The sequence below is a fragment of the Astatotilapia calliptera genome, chromosome 18, assembly GCF_964374335.1.
Source record: "Astatotilapia calliptera chromosome 18, fAstCal68.1, whole genome shotgun sequence".
Taxonomy (NCBI): Eukaryota; Metazoa; Chordata; class Actinopteri; order Cichliformes; family Cichlidae; genus Astatotilapia; species Astatotilapia calliptera.
The window spans coordinates 26,034,124-26,051,728 of NC_137439.1; the positions used below are offsets into that span (position 1 = coordinate 26,034,124).

At 41.0% G+C, this 17,605-nt stretch overlaps 1 protein-coding gene across 1 annotated transcript; it reads left to right on the forward strand.

The window, feature by feature from the left end:
• The first annotated feature begins 30 nt into the window (after window positions 1-30).
• Window positions 31-10,073, forward strand: LOC145421786 (uncharacterized). Its single transcript, XM_080292577.1, has 4 exons — window positions 31-661; window positions 1,985-2,089; window positions 8,138-8,734; window positions 9,086-10,073. Exons 2-4 carry the CDS (start codon window positions 2,072-2,074, stop codon window positions 9,764-9,766), a joined length of 1,296 nt encoding a protein of 431 aa, XP_080148703.1. The 5' UTR covers window positions 31-661; window positions 1,985-2,071; the 3' UTR covers window positions 9,767-10,073.
• The last annotated feature ends 7,532 nt before the right edge of the window (window positions 10,074-17,605 follow it).

The window sequence follows — 17,605 nt, forward strand, 5'->3', positions numbered from 1 at the left end:
AAGTTCATCACTTTTGCAGGTGAATTTTTGCAGGTGAATTTTTGCAGGTGAATTTTTTTCAGGTGAATTTTTGCAGGTGAATTTTTTTCAGGTGAATTTTTGCAGGTGAATTTTTGCAGGTGAATATTTTTGCAGGGAAATTTGGAGGATAAAAATTCAGTGTCATAAATTCAATGTCTAAAAATACTTGAATTCTGATGATACTATATTTCTTCCATATGACAGAGCCTTGAAAGAGTGACAGAGACACTTTTTATGAACTCATCTGTAATGTGTCACCTTTTCTGTAGAATGAAGAAGTGCTTCCCTTCTTTTAAAGTAAATACAGGCTTACAAAGATCCTCTAAACAAAAAATCCTCGCCTGCAGAGAGCAAAATCTCTTAAATAAATGGGGGTAAGCGTAAGCTGAAGCCATCTGATGTTTATGTTCATGAATATAACACACTGAAACATTTTGTCTTTGTTTTTATTGTTTATTAAAATACTTTTAAATGTCTAGTTTTAGTTTAAGAACCATCTAGTCCAGCAGGTGGCGGTAATGCACCTTAAAGCTCTAACCGCCAAAGAAAAACCCCAAAGAAGAAGAAGCCGCGAAGTTCCCGCTTCATTGCGTTTGTGTTTTAGTTTATTTTTCTTCCTCATCTAAAGTGAAGCACTAAGGTAACTTTGATCTGAGTTCAGTCAATCTTGAATTTAGCTCCTGAGTGAAGTTTTCTGTTGCTCTCCTCGGTCTCTGTTGTCAGTTATTTGTGAACCAGTTGAAAGAAAAAACCTCTACATCAAGTCAAGCTGCTATAAACTAATTTACAAGAAAATATTAACAAATGCTAATGAAACACAGAGAAGAAAACAGTGTTATTATTAGAAGAAAGCTTTTAAATTAGCTAAGTGTAATCAGAGTTTCTATTATTTTATTAGTCTGTTACTAAGCGCTAGTTAGCATCTCTGTCACTGTGTGGCACCTGCATAGTTTTTGAATGCAGCGTGCTATCCAAGCTAGCTAGCTAGCTAGCTAACGCCAGCCATCATCAATATAAGGTCAATTCCAGCGCCAAAAAATCCAAATATGTTGGCGGTAAAAGTGCTATAATGAAATCAATTTAAAAGAAAGGTAAAAAATAAATGTATTCCAGACTAAAACACAGCTGCCTTTGTCTTATCAGCAAAGTTGTGTCAGCCCACAGGGCATGTGATTGTAAAAACTGGCCTCACTCTGAGAGGCCTGTTGTTAGAATCATTTCAAAGATAATTTGATAAATTCTGATCAGTATTCAGTAAATGAGCCTGATTAACTGTTAGCAAAATAATAATGATAGGCCAGAGATACCAGAGATTCATTTTTAAAACAAATACAGCCTCGAACCCCAAGAGGGGATCTGTGTTTTAAAAGTACTGCAGAGTTTTTTAAAATAGAATAGAATAGTCTTTTATTGTCTTTGTACATATTCAACTAAATTGTGGGTGCTCCACACCAACTGTGCATGGAAAACAATATAAATAGTAAGACAGTAAGAATAAATTAGAGGACAGGTTGCAGAATGCTTGAAAGTAGTGCAATGGACTTGATATAAGTAGAGAATCGGAGTGTGACTGAGTGATGAGGGTTACTCAGATCATGGCTCAGATTTCTACACCCACTCAGATAGGATAATCTTCCACGGCACACCTGATCAGTTCTCACGGCACACGTATATATGCCGCGGCACAGTGGTTGGGAAACACTGTACTCGTTTATGCAGGTCCATCGATTGTTCTGTTTTTGTTCTTTGCCAGGGCTTTTTTTAAAGAGGAATTGCTCTCCTGGTACTGGTGTGCCATACTGCTGAATTTGGTATCGGTGCTCAAACCTTTTGTGTATGTTTTAAACAAGTTGCTCACCCAGGGAAGCTAAAATTTGTTGTTTGTGCTCTCAGATGAACATATGAGACACTTTGACTCTTCAGTGCAGTGTGGAGCCTAACAAAGTTCTGTTTTGTGTCCCAGCTGATCAGCAGGAGGAGAAGAGTCTGACGGAGCAGCAGGGGAACATTTACGCTACTTGGACTCAGCTCAGCCACTGCAGAGAAAACAATGAGTTCGACAAAGAAGGTGACAGATACTAGTGTTAAGAAATACTCCATTAACCCTTTAAGGCCTATTGGAGCAGGAATGCTCCGTTTTGCGTAACAATTTTAAAATCCCGGTAGAACTGCACTTAAGCTAACACAATTATTTTATTTAGGAATAGTTGTACTTACATCTTATGCCATCAGCTTGCCCTAGGTCACGTTTCCTTCCACATATGTATTTGCAGAAATTGCATAAAAAGCACTTGCAGCAAAAAAACATAATATACCAGAAACACGCTTTGCTGTTCATAGCACTTCCTATGTTGGAATAGATGCCAGCGCGAACTATCACATGTCCGACTTTACCTGCCAAAACCTGCCTTCAGCGACACCTATACTGGTGTTTTTAAAAGTCATGTTTGACTTTATTCTTTTCTGTATTGTTTCTGGGATGCTTAGAACTCAAACTGCACTGTTGGTAATAGTTTATTTTGATGCACATGCTGTTTGTTTGCAAATTTGCATTATAATATTTATTTTTGTTTTTCCTCAAAAATGCTCAAAAACAAATTTCCTGTGGTTGGAAACAATGTGCAACTTTTTTAAATTTACAGTTTTGAGGGATACAATTTTCTAACTACAAATATGTGTAAAAAACAAAACAAAAACAATTTAAATTTTTTTGTATTTTATTGCAGTTTTTTTGCACTTTATGTAGTTACTATGGACTTAATGCATAGATATTATTAACATTTGGGATATAATGGTCATATTGATGTATAGCAACTTGAAATGCTCCCCAAAATGGCATTAAGGCAGGGCTCTAGACTAACTTTTTGCCGGTACGCCTAACTTTAAAAAGTTAGGTGTACCAGCACAAAAGTTAGGCGCACACAAATTTTATAATAATTTATATAATATAATGTGTTTTTCTGGATACACTGTGCTTTTTCAGCATTCAAAGATTGATGACACCGTGTCAGAGCACTGGCTATGAATTTCAGAAGGATCAGGCCTTAACTTAACAGAAAAGTTAGCAATAGTTCTTTTCCTATTACAGCTACATCCACTTCTGTCGTGCCTAGGCTGCTCACTAGGGCTGGGTATCATCACTGATTTCTATAATCCATTCGATTCCGGTTTTCAAAGTCCCGATTCGATTCAACTTAGCCTCAGACAGTCAGAAATATTATAATTCTGATCATTTATCAGTACTGACTTCTTCAGAATTGTGAACATCACAGCAGATGCCTTTGTGTGAAAGTAACTGAGAATAAAACACAGAAAAACATGAAGGAGATTTTCCTTGTCTGGCTTTTTATAGCAGATAACCTTCAAAATATTCTACAATGTTCTGCATATAAAGTTTAAATTTCTTCAGTATTGAACAACAGAAAAAATAGGCTTTCTTGTCCGATGTCATTTAAGTGAAAAAAAGAATAGAAAAAGACAGCAGCCGACAGCGCTGTAAACAACGGTAGACTGGTGGGTAATAAGCGAATGAATAATACAGAAAACAGAGATTGGAGACGGGAAACTGTTCTTGAAGTACAGAGAGAGAGAGAGAGAGCTAGCTGTGCATGAAGTGTGATTTTAATAGTCGTGGAAGCAAAACAGCAAAATTCATGACGACATTGATCAAATGTGAAGCGCAGTTTGCTGCTTCTTTTGCTGCTGGCTCGGTGAATTTTGGTTGGAGAGACAAAACCTGCAGCTCAGAATCAGCGCAAAAAGACGTAATCACAGCGTGGACCGGACGCATCAGGATCGCTAAGCTGAGAAAGCCGAGAAAGACAAAGCTGATTCTGATGCGTTGGCTCTGTGTTTACGTCTTTGTGTGGAGTCCGTGTACCTGCTCTCATTTGCTGTTTGGTTGTTGTTGAAATGGTTTTGTGAGCTTTAATCTGAGAATCTGGCGTTTCTGGCAAAACACAGTTATATTTAAAAGTCGATTCAGGATTTAATGAATTGATATCGCTTTATTCAAGCTACTCACCTCCCACTTCCACCTGCACTTTCAACTGGACCACGGCCAATCAGAGAGGTCCCGCCCCTTACTATCTCTGATTGGTTTAGTCCACGATAGGGGCATAATGTGTGTCTGTTGTTGACCACAGGGAAGGTTGCAGATTTTTTTTTTTTTTTTTTTTTTGCTACCCGAACATTTGGTCGCACAGGTGCAAGCAAATATATTTTTTAGTCGCACCACTGAAAAATTTGGTCGCATTTGCGACCAAATTGGTCGCACTCTAGAGCCCTGCATTAAGGGCATGTAAAAATTAGAGATGGACCGATCCGATATCACGTATCGTATCGGTTCGATACTGACGTAAATTACTGGATCTGATATCGGAGAGAAATAAAAAATGTAATCCGATCCATTAAATTTCAAAAAAGCACCTCACAAAACTTGCGACATGGCGTAACTCGGCTCATAACCGTAGCACGTCGGAGCAGTGTGCTCACGTGATAGAGCGGCTGTGTGTATTTGTAGCCTCGCTACCAATCCGGCATTTCATCTCCGAGGAAGTTATCCCAGAGAGAAGTAAAGCAAGTGTGTAAGTTCGTCTCTGAATGTTTGTAAAGCATTCCTGCGATGGAACATATATGGAGCGACTGCCTCTTCTCTCCCCCTCCCTCTCCTGCTGCTACTTCAGTCATGAAATCATGATCAGCTGATCGGCTTTTCTGTCGCGAGTCCGTCTCTCTTGTTTGTTTATTGCCCACTTCGCGCCAGAAAGAGGAAACCAGCAGCTGAACAACAGCAGCACGTTTAACCTTGATAAGCTGTTGTTAGAATTTATTTAATATTACTTTCTACACCAGGATCCTTTTCTAGCTGACGGCTGGTAACTGTGCAGGGGCGGATCTAGCAAAGTTTAGCCAGGGTGGCCGATAGGGCATTAACAGGGAAAAGGGGGCACAAAGACATCCTTTTCTTTCTTATTCTCATTTAAAATGTCTAGATTTTAATAAATAATTATCTGAATCTTACACCCAAAGTTTTAATCTGATGTAAAATGTATAGAAGTCCATGACTGTATATAGTAACTAAGCCTAATATACCCTAGTAAGCTTTACTACTTTTTCCTTTGGGAAGGTACCATCTGTGCAGTCTGCAATTCTGTTGAAGAAAGATGTTGAATCTATTTAATTATTCTTGAAAAATAATTGATTTCTGTGAATCTTTTTTCACACTGCATCAAATTAAAGTTGATTATGTTGATTAAGCATCATGAAGTGGAGGGTGGGTGATTCCCTATCTATTTTTTTTTTTGCTGGGAGTTTTAGAGCCCTATTATTTAGGTTACTTACTCCTTAAAATACCAGAATAGGGAGGATGGAGTAGGATTAAGTGTATTAGATTGATCACTATTACTGAACTATGAAATATTTGGGTGCTGTGTATTTTTTGCATACAGGTATAACAGAATAGCTTTAGTGTTTTGTTTTTTAACTTGAGTATGAACTTATACAAAAACAGCAAGATATTAAAAAAAAAACAGTTCTGTTGATTAAAAAATACGGATTCATATAGGTATCGGCAGATATCCAAATTTATGGTATCGGACATAAAAAAGTGGTATCGTGCCATCTCTAGTAAAAATATAAACATAAGCTCTTGGTTCTATGGTAGGTCTTAAAGGGGTAAAAGATGAAGTACTGATATATATATTATGCAAAACTAACTGAACCTTGTGCTATATTAATGTAATGTAATATTCATGTAATAATACAATGCCTACATTGTAGAGGGTGACTTTGCCTCTAAAGAGGAAAATGGGCAGGGAAGAGGTTAAAGTGGGATTCAGCAGGATTCAACCCTAAAATCAGCTGTAGTGGCTCAGTGTGGGGAAAAGAGTCACAGCTCACAATCATTTCTATTGAGAGCTCCAGTCGATGTTCTTAATGTACAGGCTGTGATCAGCTGACCTGCTGCTCTCTGTGGATGTACACAACTGAATTCAACCAGATGTCTGCAGATGTTTCATGAGTTGTCCTGGCTGATTTCCATCCTCTACACCAGGGGTGTCAAACTCAACTGCACAGGGAGCAAAACTCAAGGCACACTTTAGGTTGCGTGCCAAACAAGATAAACATTTATTGAACACACTAAAACCATGTTTTTTAAACAGAAATATGAATAAAAACAGACAGGAATTTTATTCCAGAATAAATAAACTTAAAAAATCAACTTTAACTTTAAATGTTTTGATCTTCATAAAAATATATCCTGTCAAAATTATGCAAGTTAGAAATATGAACATGCTGCAAAAACCCCAGAAAAAATAAATGAAAACATACACAAGGTTGGAGCTGCATGTAGACGGAGCTGGGGCATTGCTGCAGGAATGGAACTAATAAACTGTGCAGGCCATTCAGTGTCGTACTTTGCCTTGAGTCTATCATTACACTGCAGCTCCATCTGAATCTGCACAGGTGCAGTTTCCACGTAAAGAAGAAGCTTGAAATTCTCTTTTTGTGCTTCACAGTCACCAAAGCGCCGCGAACTCAGTGCGCTCAGTTTATCAGCAAAGTGCGCCGACTTGGTTCAACATTACTTGGCAACAGGGAAAGTGAGACAGGTTGCACTGGTGCATTTGTGACAGCTTCACTTGAAATGCCTTCACTGCATCATACATGCCATGTCCATTGTTAAATCTCCCAATTCTTTTGATCTTTGGGCTGAAGGAAGGACAATACTCGGTGTATAAATGCTCAATCAACAATCTTTTATTCCATACAATTCAACACTTTTGAGCATAAACCATCCGGAGGGGAGATGAGCGCGGGAGGGTGTCCGCCTGATCTCGAAGCGTCTGAGTGTTTCTCACATTCTTATAGCTTCAGCCCCCCTCCACCTAGTCATAAAACCTAAACATTCACATTCTTTCTCTCTTACGGCGCCTAAGTGACGGCCTTGGCTCCCTGTTTTATCTCCTCCTGATGAGATGGGGCAGAAAACCTCTCCGGTATGCTCTGTTCTCTTCTAATCAGACAAATAAGGCCATGACTCTCTGAAAACAGTATTTCTTATACCTCAGCAGTATAATGCATCATAAAACAATATCACTCATTCACAAATCAGCAGTCTAATGTAATACAAATCAGTTTAATAACTGTAATAGTTGTCACCTTCTTCAAAGTCAGGAGAATAATGCAAACTAAAACTACATAATAATTTCACTATCTTTAATTAGGGGTATAACGTGGCATAAGATAATATAATAATCTCACACCATGAACTGACAGATTTCTTTGCTGAGCTCAAAAACTCTATTGAGAACTTTTTCCCAACTCAGCCAACGGAACTCTGTATGATAAGGATGTCACCAAACTCTGAATCATAGAAGGATGAAATTGACGGTGATTTAAACCTTTAAACTCAGATAAGATTTACGGTTTGTGTTACAGTGATCGTTACATGCTCCATTTATAGGACTTTACCACACAGCCTGGTGTATGATGCAGGATTGGATTTCATGTGTTACTGTTTAGGCTCAAATCAATTTGATCTTTGATGCCCGCAGTGATGAAATAACTCCCCTCAAATGACTTAAACCAAAAGTAACAAGCCTGTGTTGAAAATGTAAGGAGTAGAAAATACAGATTTTTTTTTTTTTTAATGTAGCGAGTAAAAGTAAAAAAAAAACGTCAGGTTACAGTCAGACTCTGACATCATCCTTCACTGAACCAAGCTAGTAACTGTTACATATGATTTATTATTATCGAATAAATTATACAATTATAGAAATATATAATAGGAAACAAACAGGAAATATAAAAAAGTACAGACCTGGTAAACATTTATTACTATTCTGAGTGTGTTAGCATTAATATTTGTGCACAGGCAGGAGGGATGGGCATGATTTTAGAGTGTTTGAACAATGATTAATTATCTTTAACAGCAGGTTGGATGTAATGTGTTACTACTACCAGTAGGTGGGGATAAGAGACCTTTAAGGTGTTTGGTGCCACACTCCACCTTCAGGTTTAAAACTAGTGTTAATGGAGGGAGTTTGAAGCTTCAGTTTGTTTAATGACTGCATTTCACTCACTGCCTCTGTTTGTATCTCTGTCACTGCAGGACCAACGTGGACCGAGAAGTCAGCGCTCTCAGGAGGCCGACAAACCTCACAGAAGAAAGAGAGAGAAAAAAAACACCTGTGACGAGTGTGGGAAGGATTTTACCTGGAAGTTTAAACTAAAACAACATCAGCTCATCCACACTGGAGAGAGACCGTTCAGCTGTGACTTGTGTGGAAAGTCGTTTTCCTGGAAGAATTCCCTGAAAACACACCAAGTCATCCACAGTGGAGTTAAAGCTTACAGCTGTGATCAGTGTGGCAGAGCTTTTATTCACAGTAGCCACTTACAGAGACATCTAGTTACCCACTCTGGAATTAAGGCATACAGCTGTGACATCTGTGGAAAAACGTTCAGCCAGCTAGGGTACCGAAATATACACCTACGCATTCACACCGGAGAAGATGTGTACTGGTGTGATCAGTGTGGCAAATACTTTACAACAGACACACAGTTACAACGCCACATGTTTACCCACACTGAGGAGAGACCTTATCAATGTGACCTGTGTGAGAAGACTTTTAAAACTCCACAGTACCTGAGAGAACACCAACAGATCCACACCAGAAAGAGACTCTACAAGTGCAGTTACTGTGAGGTTTGTATTTTTATTTTATTCTTGTAAGTTCAGTCTGACTGTTTGGAACAAGTCTGCTCATTAAATTGTGTTAGCATGTTAGCACTTCTGCTGCACCGAAGAGTAGCTCTGAGCCATTATTCAGGTTTTCATTTCATTTAAGTGTAAGTCAGATGTTACTGTAATATTAAATAAGTATTGCTGTAGTATTATGGTGGTAGTATTGTAGTTATTGTAGCCCAGTAAACTGAGTGTGTTAATCGAAACAGTAAAATGTAATTGGACGTCTGCAGAGATGCTCTTTATTTCAGGCGACTTTCAGGATAAAAGTGTTGAAGGACTGACTTACACGGTCTTTGTGTCTTTGTTTAGAAGCAGAGCGACACAGATGGATCCACTTCTCAACCCTGTCATCGCTGTGGTGGTGGGAAAGACTTTCGTTGTGACATCTGTGGAAAAACTTTCAGTCAGCAAGCCAGCCTAAAAATACATCAACATAAACACACTGGAGACAAACTGAAATACTGCAAAGAATGTGGGAGAAGCTTCCCCACATCAGCTGAGTTAAAACAACATGAACTCTTTCACAGTGGGGTCAAAAAGCACCTCTGTGATCAGTGTGGGTCATCCTTCACCACTGCAAGTCAGCTTAAAACACACAAACGAGTCCACACAGGAGCGAAACCATACAAGTGCAGACACTGTGACAAAAGCTTCTCACAGTCAGGTCATCGTAGCAACCATGAACGTACACACATGGAAGGAAACTACAGCTGTGAGCAGTGTGACAAGAGCTTCAGTAATCTCAGTTCATACTCTGCACACAAACGATCCCACGTTACTAATAAACTGTTTCACTGTTACCACTGTGCCAAAACATTCACTTCATCATCTGCTCTGTGCAAACATCAGCGCGATCACGCAGGGCTGAAACCGTTCCCATCACAGGACGACAGCGAATCTGAAGAGAGAGAAACATCCTCTTCTGGTTTCAGAGTCCAACTTAAAACCCTGGAGATCAGGCTCCACAGAGCTCAGGTCGGCTCTCCTTAAGTTTAAGTTAAAGTTCTAATGAGGCTGTGAATCAAACTGTTCCTATAGTTCAATGTTAATCTTTATAAATTGTTCTTCTGTAGTGTTTGTGTTCAGTCGTTACCTTTTTTTTCAGTGGTTGGATTAAAAATCAGTTTCAGTTGAAGTTTTTATTGAATGTATTTTGTTAAATAAAGTTAAAAAAATGTTAAATAAAGAATTGTTTGAACGACAAAGATTTTGAGCCATGATGTCATTTCCTGTATTTCAGAGTAAAGACTGAAGTGACGAATGGAAACATGTTTACAGTCATGGAATAAACACTGATGGGTCATCTGTAGGAAGTACTATTGCTGACCTGACAGACTCGACCTTGTTTACAAAGAAAGAAAGGAACTGATGACATGTGTCAGCAGAGGCTTTCAGGGTTGTTTAGAGTAGAGCTGATAGTCTTAAAGAGAACACGGGGATTTTGACAATTTAACACAATGATCTGAGAAAAATGTCTGTTTCTCTCATTTTCACCGTATTCTGATCAAATTTCCAACATTCTTTTAACATGACCGGTACCGGTCCGTGAGTCGTTTGGTACCGGGCCGCGAGAGTTGAGGCTCAGGTGTGAAATGTATGGTTTTCAGGGTTTTTATCGGTTTTCAGTGTTATTTTGTTAGTGTTTTTATCGTTAACTCGGTTTTCCTGGGTCTTTTCACGTGTGTTATGAATAAATCTTCTTTTTTTCGGTATCGGTACTAGTTTTATTTTGTTGAATTTATCCGCAACACCTTAAAGGCCGGTCCGTGAAAATATTGTTGGGCATAAACCGGTCCGTGGCGCAAAAAAGGTTGGGGACCGCTGCTGTAAAGTATAAAAAAAACCTCCTCCCCCTGCTACGCCTCAGTAATCTAATGTATTCATCAATTGTTCTCTTAATTATTCAAAGTTGGTTCAACTTATCATGTTCTGGGTTCTATCCTTTATGTATTTAATCTTCAATTTTATTTATTTGTGTAAGCGATATTTTTGACAACCTTTAACACACTTAAAGAGCCGCTTTCACCGTCTTCCCTCCAGCTGTTTCCTGTTGCTCGCTCTCTTCTTCTCTTATCTGATCATCTCGAGCACGTCTTGTACAACACTGTTACTTTTGCAGGCACACATTCAGTTACAAGCTCAACCACATTTTGCCCTATATACAGTGGGGCAAAAAAGTATTTAGTCAGCCACCGATTGTGCAAGTTCCCCCACCTAAAATGATGACAGAGGTCAGTAATTTGCACCAGAGGTACACTTCAACTGTGAGAGACAGAATGTGAAAAAAAAATCCATGAATCCACATGGTAGGATTTGTAAAGAATTTATTCGTAAATCAGGGTGGAAAATAAGTATTTGGTCACCTCAAACATGGAAAATCTCTGGCTCTCACAGACCTGTAACGTCTTCTGTAAGAAGCTTTTCTGTCCCCCACTCGTTACCTGTATGAATGGCACCTGTTTGAACTCATCATCTGTATAAAAGACACCTGTCCACAGCCTCAAACAGTCAGACTCCAAACTCCGCCATGGCCAAGACCAAAGAGCTTTCGAAGGACACCAGGAAAAGTATTGTAGACCTGCACCAGACTGGGAAGAGTGAATCTACAATAGGCAAGCAGCTTGGTGTGAAAAAATCAACTGTGGGAGCAATCATCAGAAAATGGAAGACATACAAGACCACTGATAATCTCCCTCGATCTGGGGCTCCACGCAAGATCTCATCCCGTGGGGTCAAAATGATCATGAGAACGGTGAGCAAAGATCCCAGAACCACACGGGGGGACCTGGTGAATGACCTGCAGAGAGCTGGGACCAAAGTAACAAAGGTCACCATCAGTAACACACTACAACGGCAGGGAATCAAATCCCGCAGTGCCAGACGTGTTCCGCTGCTGAAGCCAGTGCATGTCCAGGCCCGTCTGAAGTTTGCCAGAGAGCACATGGATGATACAGCAGAGGATTGGGAGAATGTCATGTGGTCAGATGAAACCAAAGTAGAACTTTTTGGTATAAACTCAACTCGTCGTGTTTGGAGGAAGAAGAATACTGAGTTGCATCCCAAGAACACCATACCTACTGTGAAGCATGGGGGTGGAAACATCATGCTATGGGGCTGTTTTTCTGCCAAGGGGACAGGACGACTGATCCGTGTTAAGGACAGAATGAATGGGGCCATGTATCGTGAGATTGTGAGCCAAAACCTCCTTCCATCAGTGAGAACTTTGAAGATGAAACGAGGCTGGGTCTTCCAACATGACAATGATCCAAAACACACCGCCCGAGCAACAAAGGAGTGGCTCCGTAAGAAGCATTTGAAAGTCCTGGAGTGGCCTAGCCAGTCTCCAGACCTCAACCCCATAGAAAATCTGTGGCGGGAGTTGAAAGTCCGTGTTGCTCGGCGACAGCCCCAAAACATCACTGCTCTCGAGAAGATCTGCATGGAGGAATGGGCCAAAATACCAGCTACTGTGTGTGCAAACCTGGTAAAGACCTATAGTAAACGTTTGACCTCTGTTATTGCCAACAAAGGTTATGTTACAAAGTATTGAGTTGTATTTTTGTTATTGACCAAATACTTATTTTCCACCCTGATTTACGAATAAATTCTTTACAAATCCTACCATGTGGATTCATGGATTTTTTTTTTCACATTCTGTCTCTCACAGTTGAAGTGTACCTCTGGTGCAAATTACTGACCTCTGTCATCATTTTAGGTGGGGGAACTTGCACAATCGGTGGCTGACTAAATACTTTTTTGCCCCACTGTAGGTGTCTCACTCTCCATATGTTTCCTGTCGACTTATTCATGGCATGAATATCTTTAACACCTTCTGCATCACTACTTGCTAAGCAAAGACAAAGCAAAATGTTTCACCTCTACCCTAGAAATAAATCTACGTAATATCTGTGACCATAAGCGTGCATGCATTGACCTTTTACTGCACTCTAAGTCACCTTTCACAACAGATCATCTCTTCATGAGCACTTTTTCAGTATGTGTAAGAAAGTGTGCATTATAACCGCTTATTCTACTAAAAGATCAAAGAGAAAACAAACATTTTCAACGTCACTTCCTCTGCCTCCGATATCGGTCATCCTACCTTTTCGACAGATTTAAAAGCCTCTAAGCCCAGGTTTGCCCACCTTGCTGTTCAATTGACCGTTCTCTGTCCAGGACAGCGGCCCGATTTCTAAGTCTTATGTTAATTTATAAGCGCTTCCCGCAGCTTAACAGGAAGCTCCACTTAACCGGCATCTAAGTATCCCACTTTTTTTTTAAACAATGTCTTTTTTATTAAGAGGTTTCCTTTTGTACACATAAACATCAACATATATATTATACATATAGACAGAAAGAAAAGAGAAGGATTACAGATGATCTGGGTTTTTTTTTTTTTTTTTTGTGTCCCATTTGGATCTATAGCCATCAGAATTGTTGTCTTAAGGCCAAGAAAGATGCCAAGCGGATTTATTTTACCAAGTGGATCATCATGGCCTTGCGATATTGGTCCATTTGATTGACCTTTATTATAATTATGAATTTATTTTATTTACAGTTGCTACAAACGGGACAGACATGACTGGGGGATAGGACAGGGAGAAAGAATGAAAGAAAGAGAGGGAGAGAAAGAAAACCAAAGGGGAGAAGAGACGGTGAGAAGGGGGGGAAGAAAGAAAAAAAACAAACAAAAAAAACCAAAAAAACACCTGGGTCACCTGTATGGAGAAAAAACCCAGAAGAGAAAGCAAACAACAAAGAGCAACATAATAAAAAAAACGGCACCATCACAATAAACTAGCTAGCAGTAGATACTAAATAATAAACGATATTGTGCAGCACGCAAGATAGACAGCGCACAATGTGCTTTGAGGCAGCAGCCAAGAAAGCTGTAGTCCGCGTCTGTGAATAGCCGTGTGTACACCTGTGTGCATACCTGTGTGGATCAGCATGCTTGCATTCCAAAGGTTTCTCCATGTAATGATCTGCTAGAGGGTGTGGGGGGGGGGGGGGGCCACAGCCCCGTCCACCAGGGCATGAAGCAGGTATGGAGGAGAACAAAACTCCAGACATCCAGAGGCCCCCAGAACACAACAGACCAAGGAAGACCAACAGAGGGGCAGCCGCGCCACTGTCCCAGTAAGAGCTGAGGAGAGTCCCAGATGAGGGCTCACTCAGCAGCCACGGAGCAGAAGCCAGGGGGAGTTGCAGTGACGCGCCCGTGAGCTCCGCCGGCAGCCAGCTGTGCCTGAGTGACCGAGCCCCAGGCCGAGAGGCCGGGGGCACCCCACCTCCGAAGTGGCCCGAGCGAGCCCCAGGCTCCAGGCCCCGATAAGCGGCCGCCAAGGAGTGAGCCGGTGTGTACCCGGACGCCCACCCCCAGACACAAAGAACCACCAACGCACTGACACCTGAGGGAGTCCGCCACTGGCAGGGGAAGTGGTGGTGGGTGGAGATAGGCCTCCAAACCTTGGAGGGCCTGAGATGTCCCCAGAGAGGTGGCGTCTGATACCCAACCTGACATATAGACACAAACATCCATTCCCACCCTCATGCTCTCATATGCACTTACTCCACACTCAACCAACGTGGAGACAGACATAAAGAGACGCTGTACACACGATCACACTCCCCAAGCGTACTCTACGAACCGGGTCTAGGTACCCTTGCCCCTGGAGGGGGGAACTGCACCCAGACCCAGGTGGTCTGTACATTAAGGTTAAGTAGTACATTTAAGCTGTGAAATGAGTCCAAAAATGTATCTTCGGCTGTGAAATAAAAGAAAAAAAAAGAAAAAGAAAAAAGGGAAAGAAAGAGAAAAAAAAAGAATATAAACAAATGTATAATATATCCCAAAGTAACATAATCCCTGCAAAACAATCCCATTCATTCCCACCCAGGTCACTGCCTGCACCCGCACACTGTATTTCCACACCTGACTTAAGAGAGTTCGCTGAAAAATTCTTATAGATTTTGAAAAGCATCAAGGAAGGGTCCCCACATGTCTTGAAATTTCCCAGTGGAGTTCTGAAGTGAGTGTCTTATCTTTTCCAGTTTTAGACAGGCCATGAGGTCATATAACCACTGTTTGTGAGTGGGAGGGGCAGCGTCCCGCCACCTCAGTAGGATTGCCCTTCTGGCCAACAGGGAACAGAATGATAATGCCTGTTTTTTAGAGGCCGGTAGAAGCACCTCATTCCCACTGATGCCAAACAGAGCAAGAAGGGGGCCGGGGGCCAGCGTCACACTGAGAATTCTGGACAGGGTACGAAAAACCTCTGACCAGAACTGAGTGAGATTGGGACAAGACCAGTACATGTGGACCAGTGAGGCTTCAGCAGTTTTGCATCTGTCACAGTATGGAGTGATTTCAGGGTAGATACGGGATAATCTGGATTTTGAGAAATGGGCTCTATGCACCACTTTGAACTGGATTAAACAATGGCGGGCACATAGTGATGTAGTGTTGACATGTTTGAGTATAGAGGCCCATGTTTCATCAGAGGTTGTCATGTTTAAGTCTTCTTCCCACAGTGTCTTGAGCTTGGATGAAGAGGTATGTGTCAAATTTAACATTTTATTGTAAAGCAAGGAAATCAGCCCTCTATTGGTTGGATTGAGTTGTAGAATAGTTTCTAGTAGTGTAGGCTCTGGTGGAGGGCTTGAGCCTGAAATCTGGGAACAAATAAAGTGCCTGACTTGCAAGTATCTGAAAAAGTGTGATGGTGGAAGAATATATTTATTAGCAAGTTGTTCAAATGATGCTAGTTTGTTGGCTATGAATAGGTCCTTAAAGCAAGTTATTCCACTTCTGTGCCACTCCGCAAACCCACCGTCCTGGGTAGAAGGTTTAAAGAAATGGTTAGATGCAATGGGGCTGAGGAGGGAGAAGTCACAAAGTTTAAAATATTTCCTAAACTGGCCCCATATTTTTAATGAGTGCACCACTACAGGGTTGGGAATGAAGTTGAATGAAGAGGATGGGAGTGGAGAACAAAGTGCAGCTAGTAAGGATATACTGTTGTCACTATGCAATTCCATAGTGACCCAGTCAGGACAACCACTCCGATTATGGTAAAAATACCAAAACACCAAACATCGTATGTTAGCAGCCCAATAATAAAAACGAAAGTTGGGAAGTGCAAACCCACCCTCAATTTTAGATTTTTGAAGATGCATCTTATTGAGCCTTGGGCGTTTACCCTGCCATAGATAAGATGAGATGACAGAGTCCAGCTTATTGAAAAAAGTGTTGGGAATGAAAATGGGTATGGCCTGGAAAAGGTATAGAAATTTGGGTAGAATGGTCATTTTAATTGAATTGATACGTCCTACCAGAGACATAGAGAGTGGTGTCCAGTGGGTAAGGGACCGCTTCACTTGGTTCAGCAATGCACTCACATTTTCTGTGAAAAGGTTTTTATGTTTTTTTGTCACTGTGATTCCCAAATATGTAATTTTTGTCCTTTCAACTCTGAAGGGCAAGCAGGTGAAGTCTAACATACTGGCTTTGCTACTTAGCGGGAAGAGCTCACTTTTATTAAGGTTCAGTTTATACCCTGAAATCTGACCAAATTGACTAAGCAGATTCAATGCAGATGGTAGTGAGGCTAAGGGCTTAGAAATAAAGAGCAGGAGATCATCTGCATAGAGCGAGACCTTATGTTCTGTATTGTTTCTCCAAATGCCGTGTACCTCTTTGCAACTGCGGAACGCAATGGCAAGGGGTTCTATGGCCAGATCAAAAAGCAGGGGGCTGAGAGGACATCCCTGGCGTGTGCCTCTGTGAAGTTTGAAGGGTTTTGACAATTGGAGGTTAGTTCGTATTGTAGCAGATGGTTGAGAATAGAGTAATTTGATCCATGAAGTAAATTTCGCTCCAAAGCCAAATCTATCAAGGACTGCAAAGAGATAATCAAACTCAACTCGATCAAAGGCCTTTTCAGCGTCAAGAGAGACCACACATTCATCAGAGTCTGTAGAGCTGGAGTAGACTATGTTAAATAGCCTCCTTATGTTAAAATATGAATGACGACCTTTAATGAAGCCTGTCTGGTCTTTCGAAATAATTTTTGGAAGAACTATTTCTAGTCTATGGGCAAGTATCTTGGCTAATATTTTAGCGTCTGTGTTCAGTAGAGAAATGGGTCTATAGGAGGCACATTCCAACGGATCTTTTCCTTTCTTTTTAATAAGTGTAATACAGGCTTCATAGAATGATCGAGGAAGAGATCCTTGTGAGGGTTGCACTAAGCTGCGTGGACAGTAATGAAGAGAAGTGTTTGAAAAATTCTGACGGAAAGCCATCCGGACCTGGACACTTACCAGAATGCATCGAAGCTATAGCCAAGGAAACTTCTAACTGGGAGATGGGTTCATCCAGCCTTGTTTTAAGTTCTGTTGGAATTTCAGGAATGTTAAGTTTAGCTAAAAACTCATTAATTGCATTACAGTCAGTTTGGGACTCTGAGGTGTAAAGCTGTGAGTAAAAATCCCTGAACACTTCATTGATTTTTTCATGATCTGTGACTATGTTGCCATCTTGTGCTCAAGAACTTCTACTCCTGCACCATCGAGAGCGTCCTGACGTCAAACATCTGCACCTGGTTTGGGAACAGCACCAAGCAGGACAGACGAGATCTGCAAAGGGTGGTGCGCTCGGCAGAACGCATCATTCAATCAGAGCTCCCTGACCTGCTGTCCATCTACACCAAGCGGTGCAAGTCCAAAGCTAGGAAGATTATGATGGACCTCTCCCATCCCAACAATGGACTCTTCTCACTGTTGAGGTCTGGGAAGCGCTTCCGCTCCCTTAAGGCCAAAACAGAG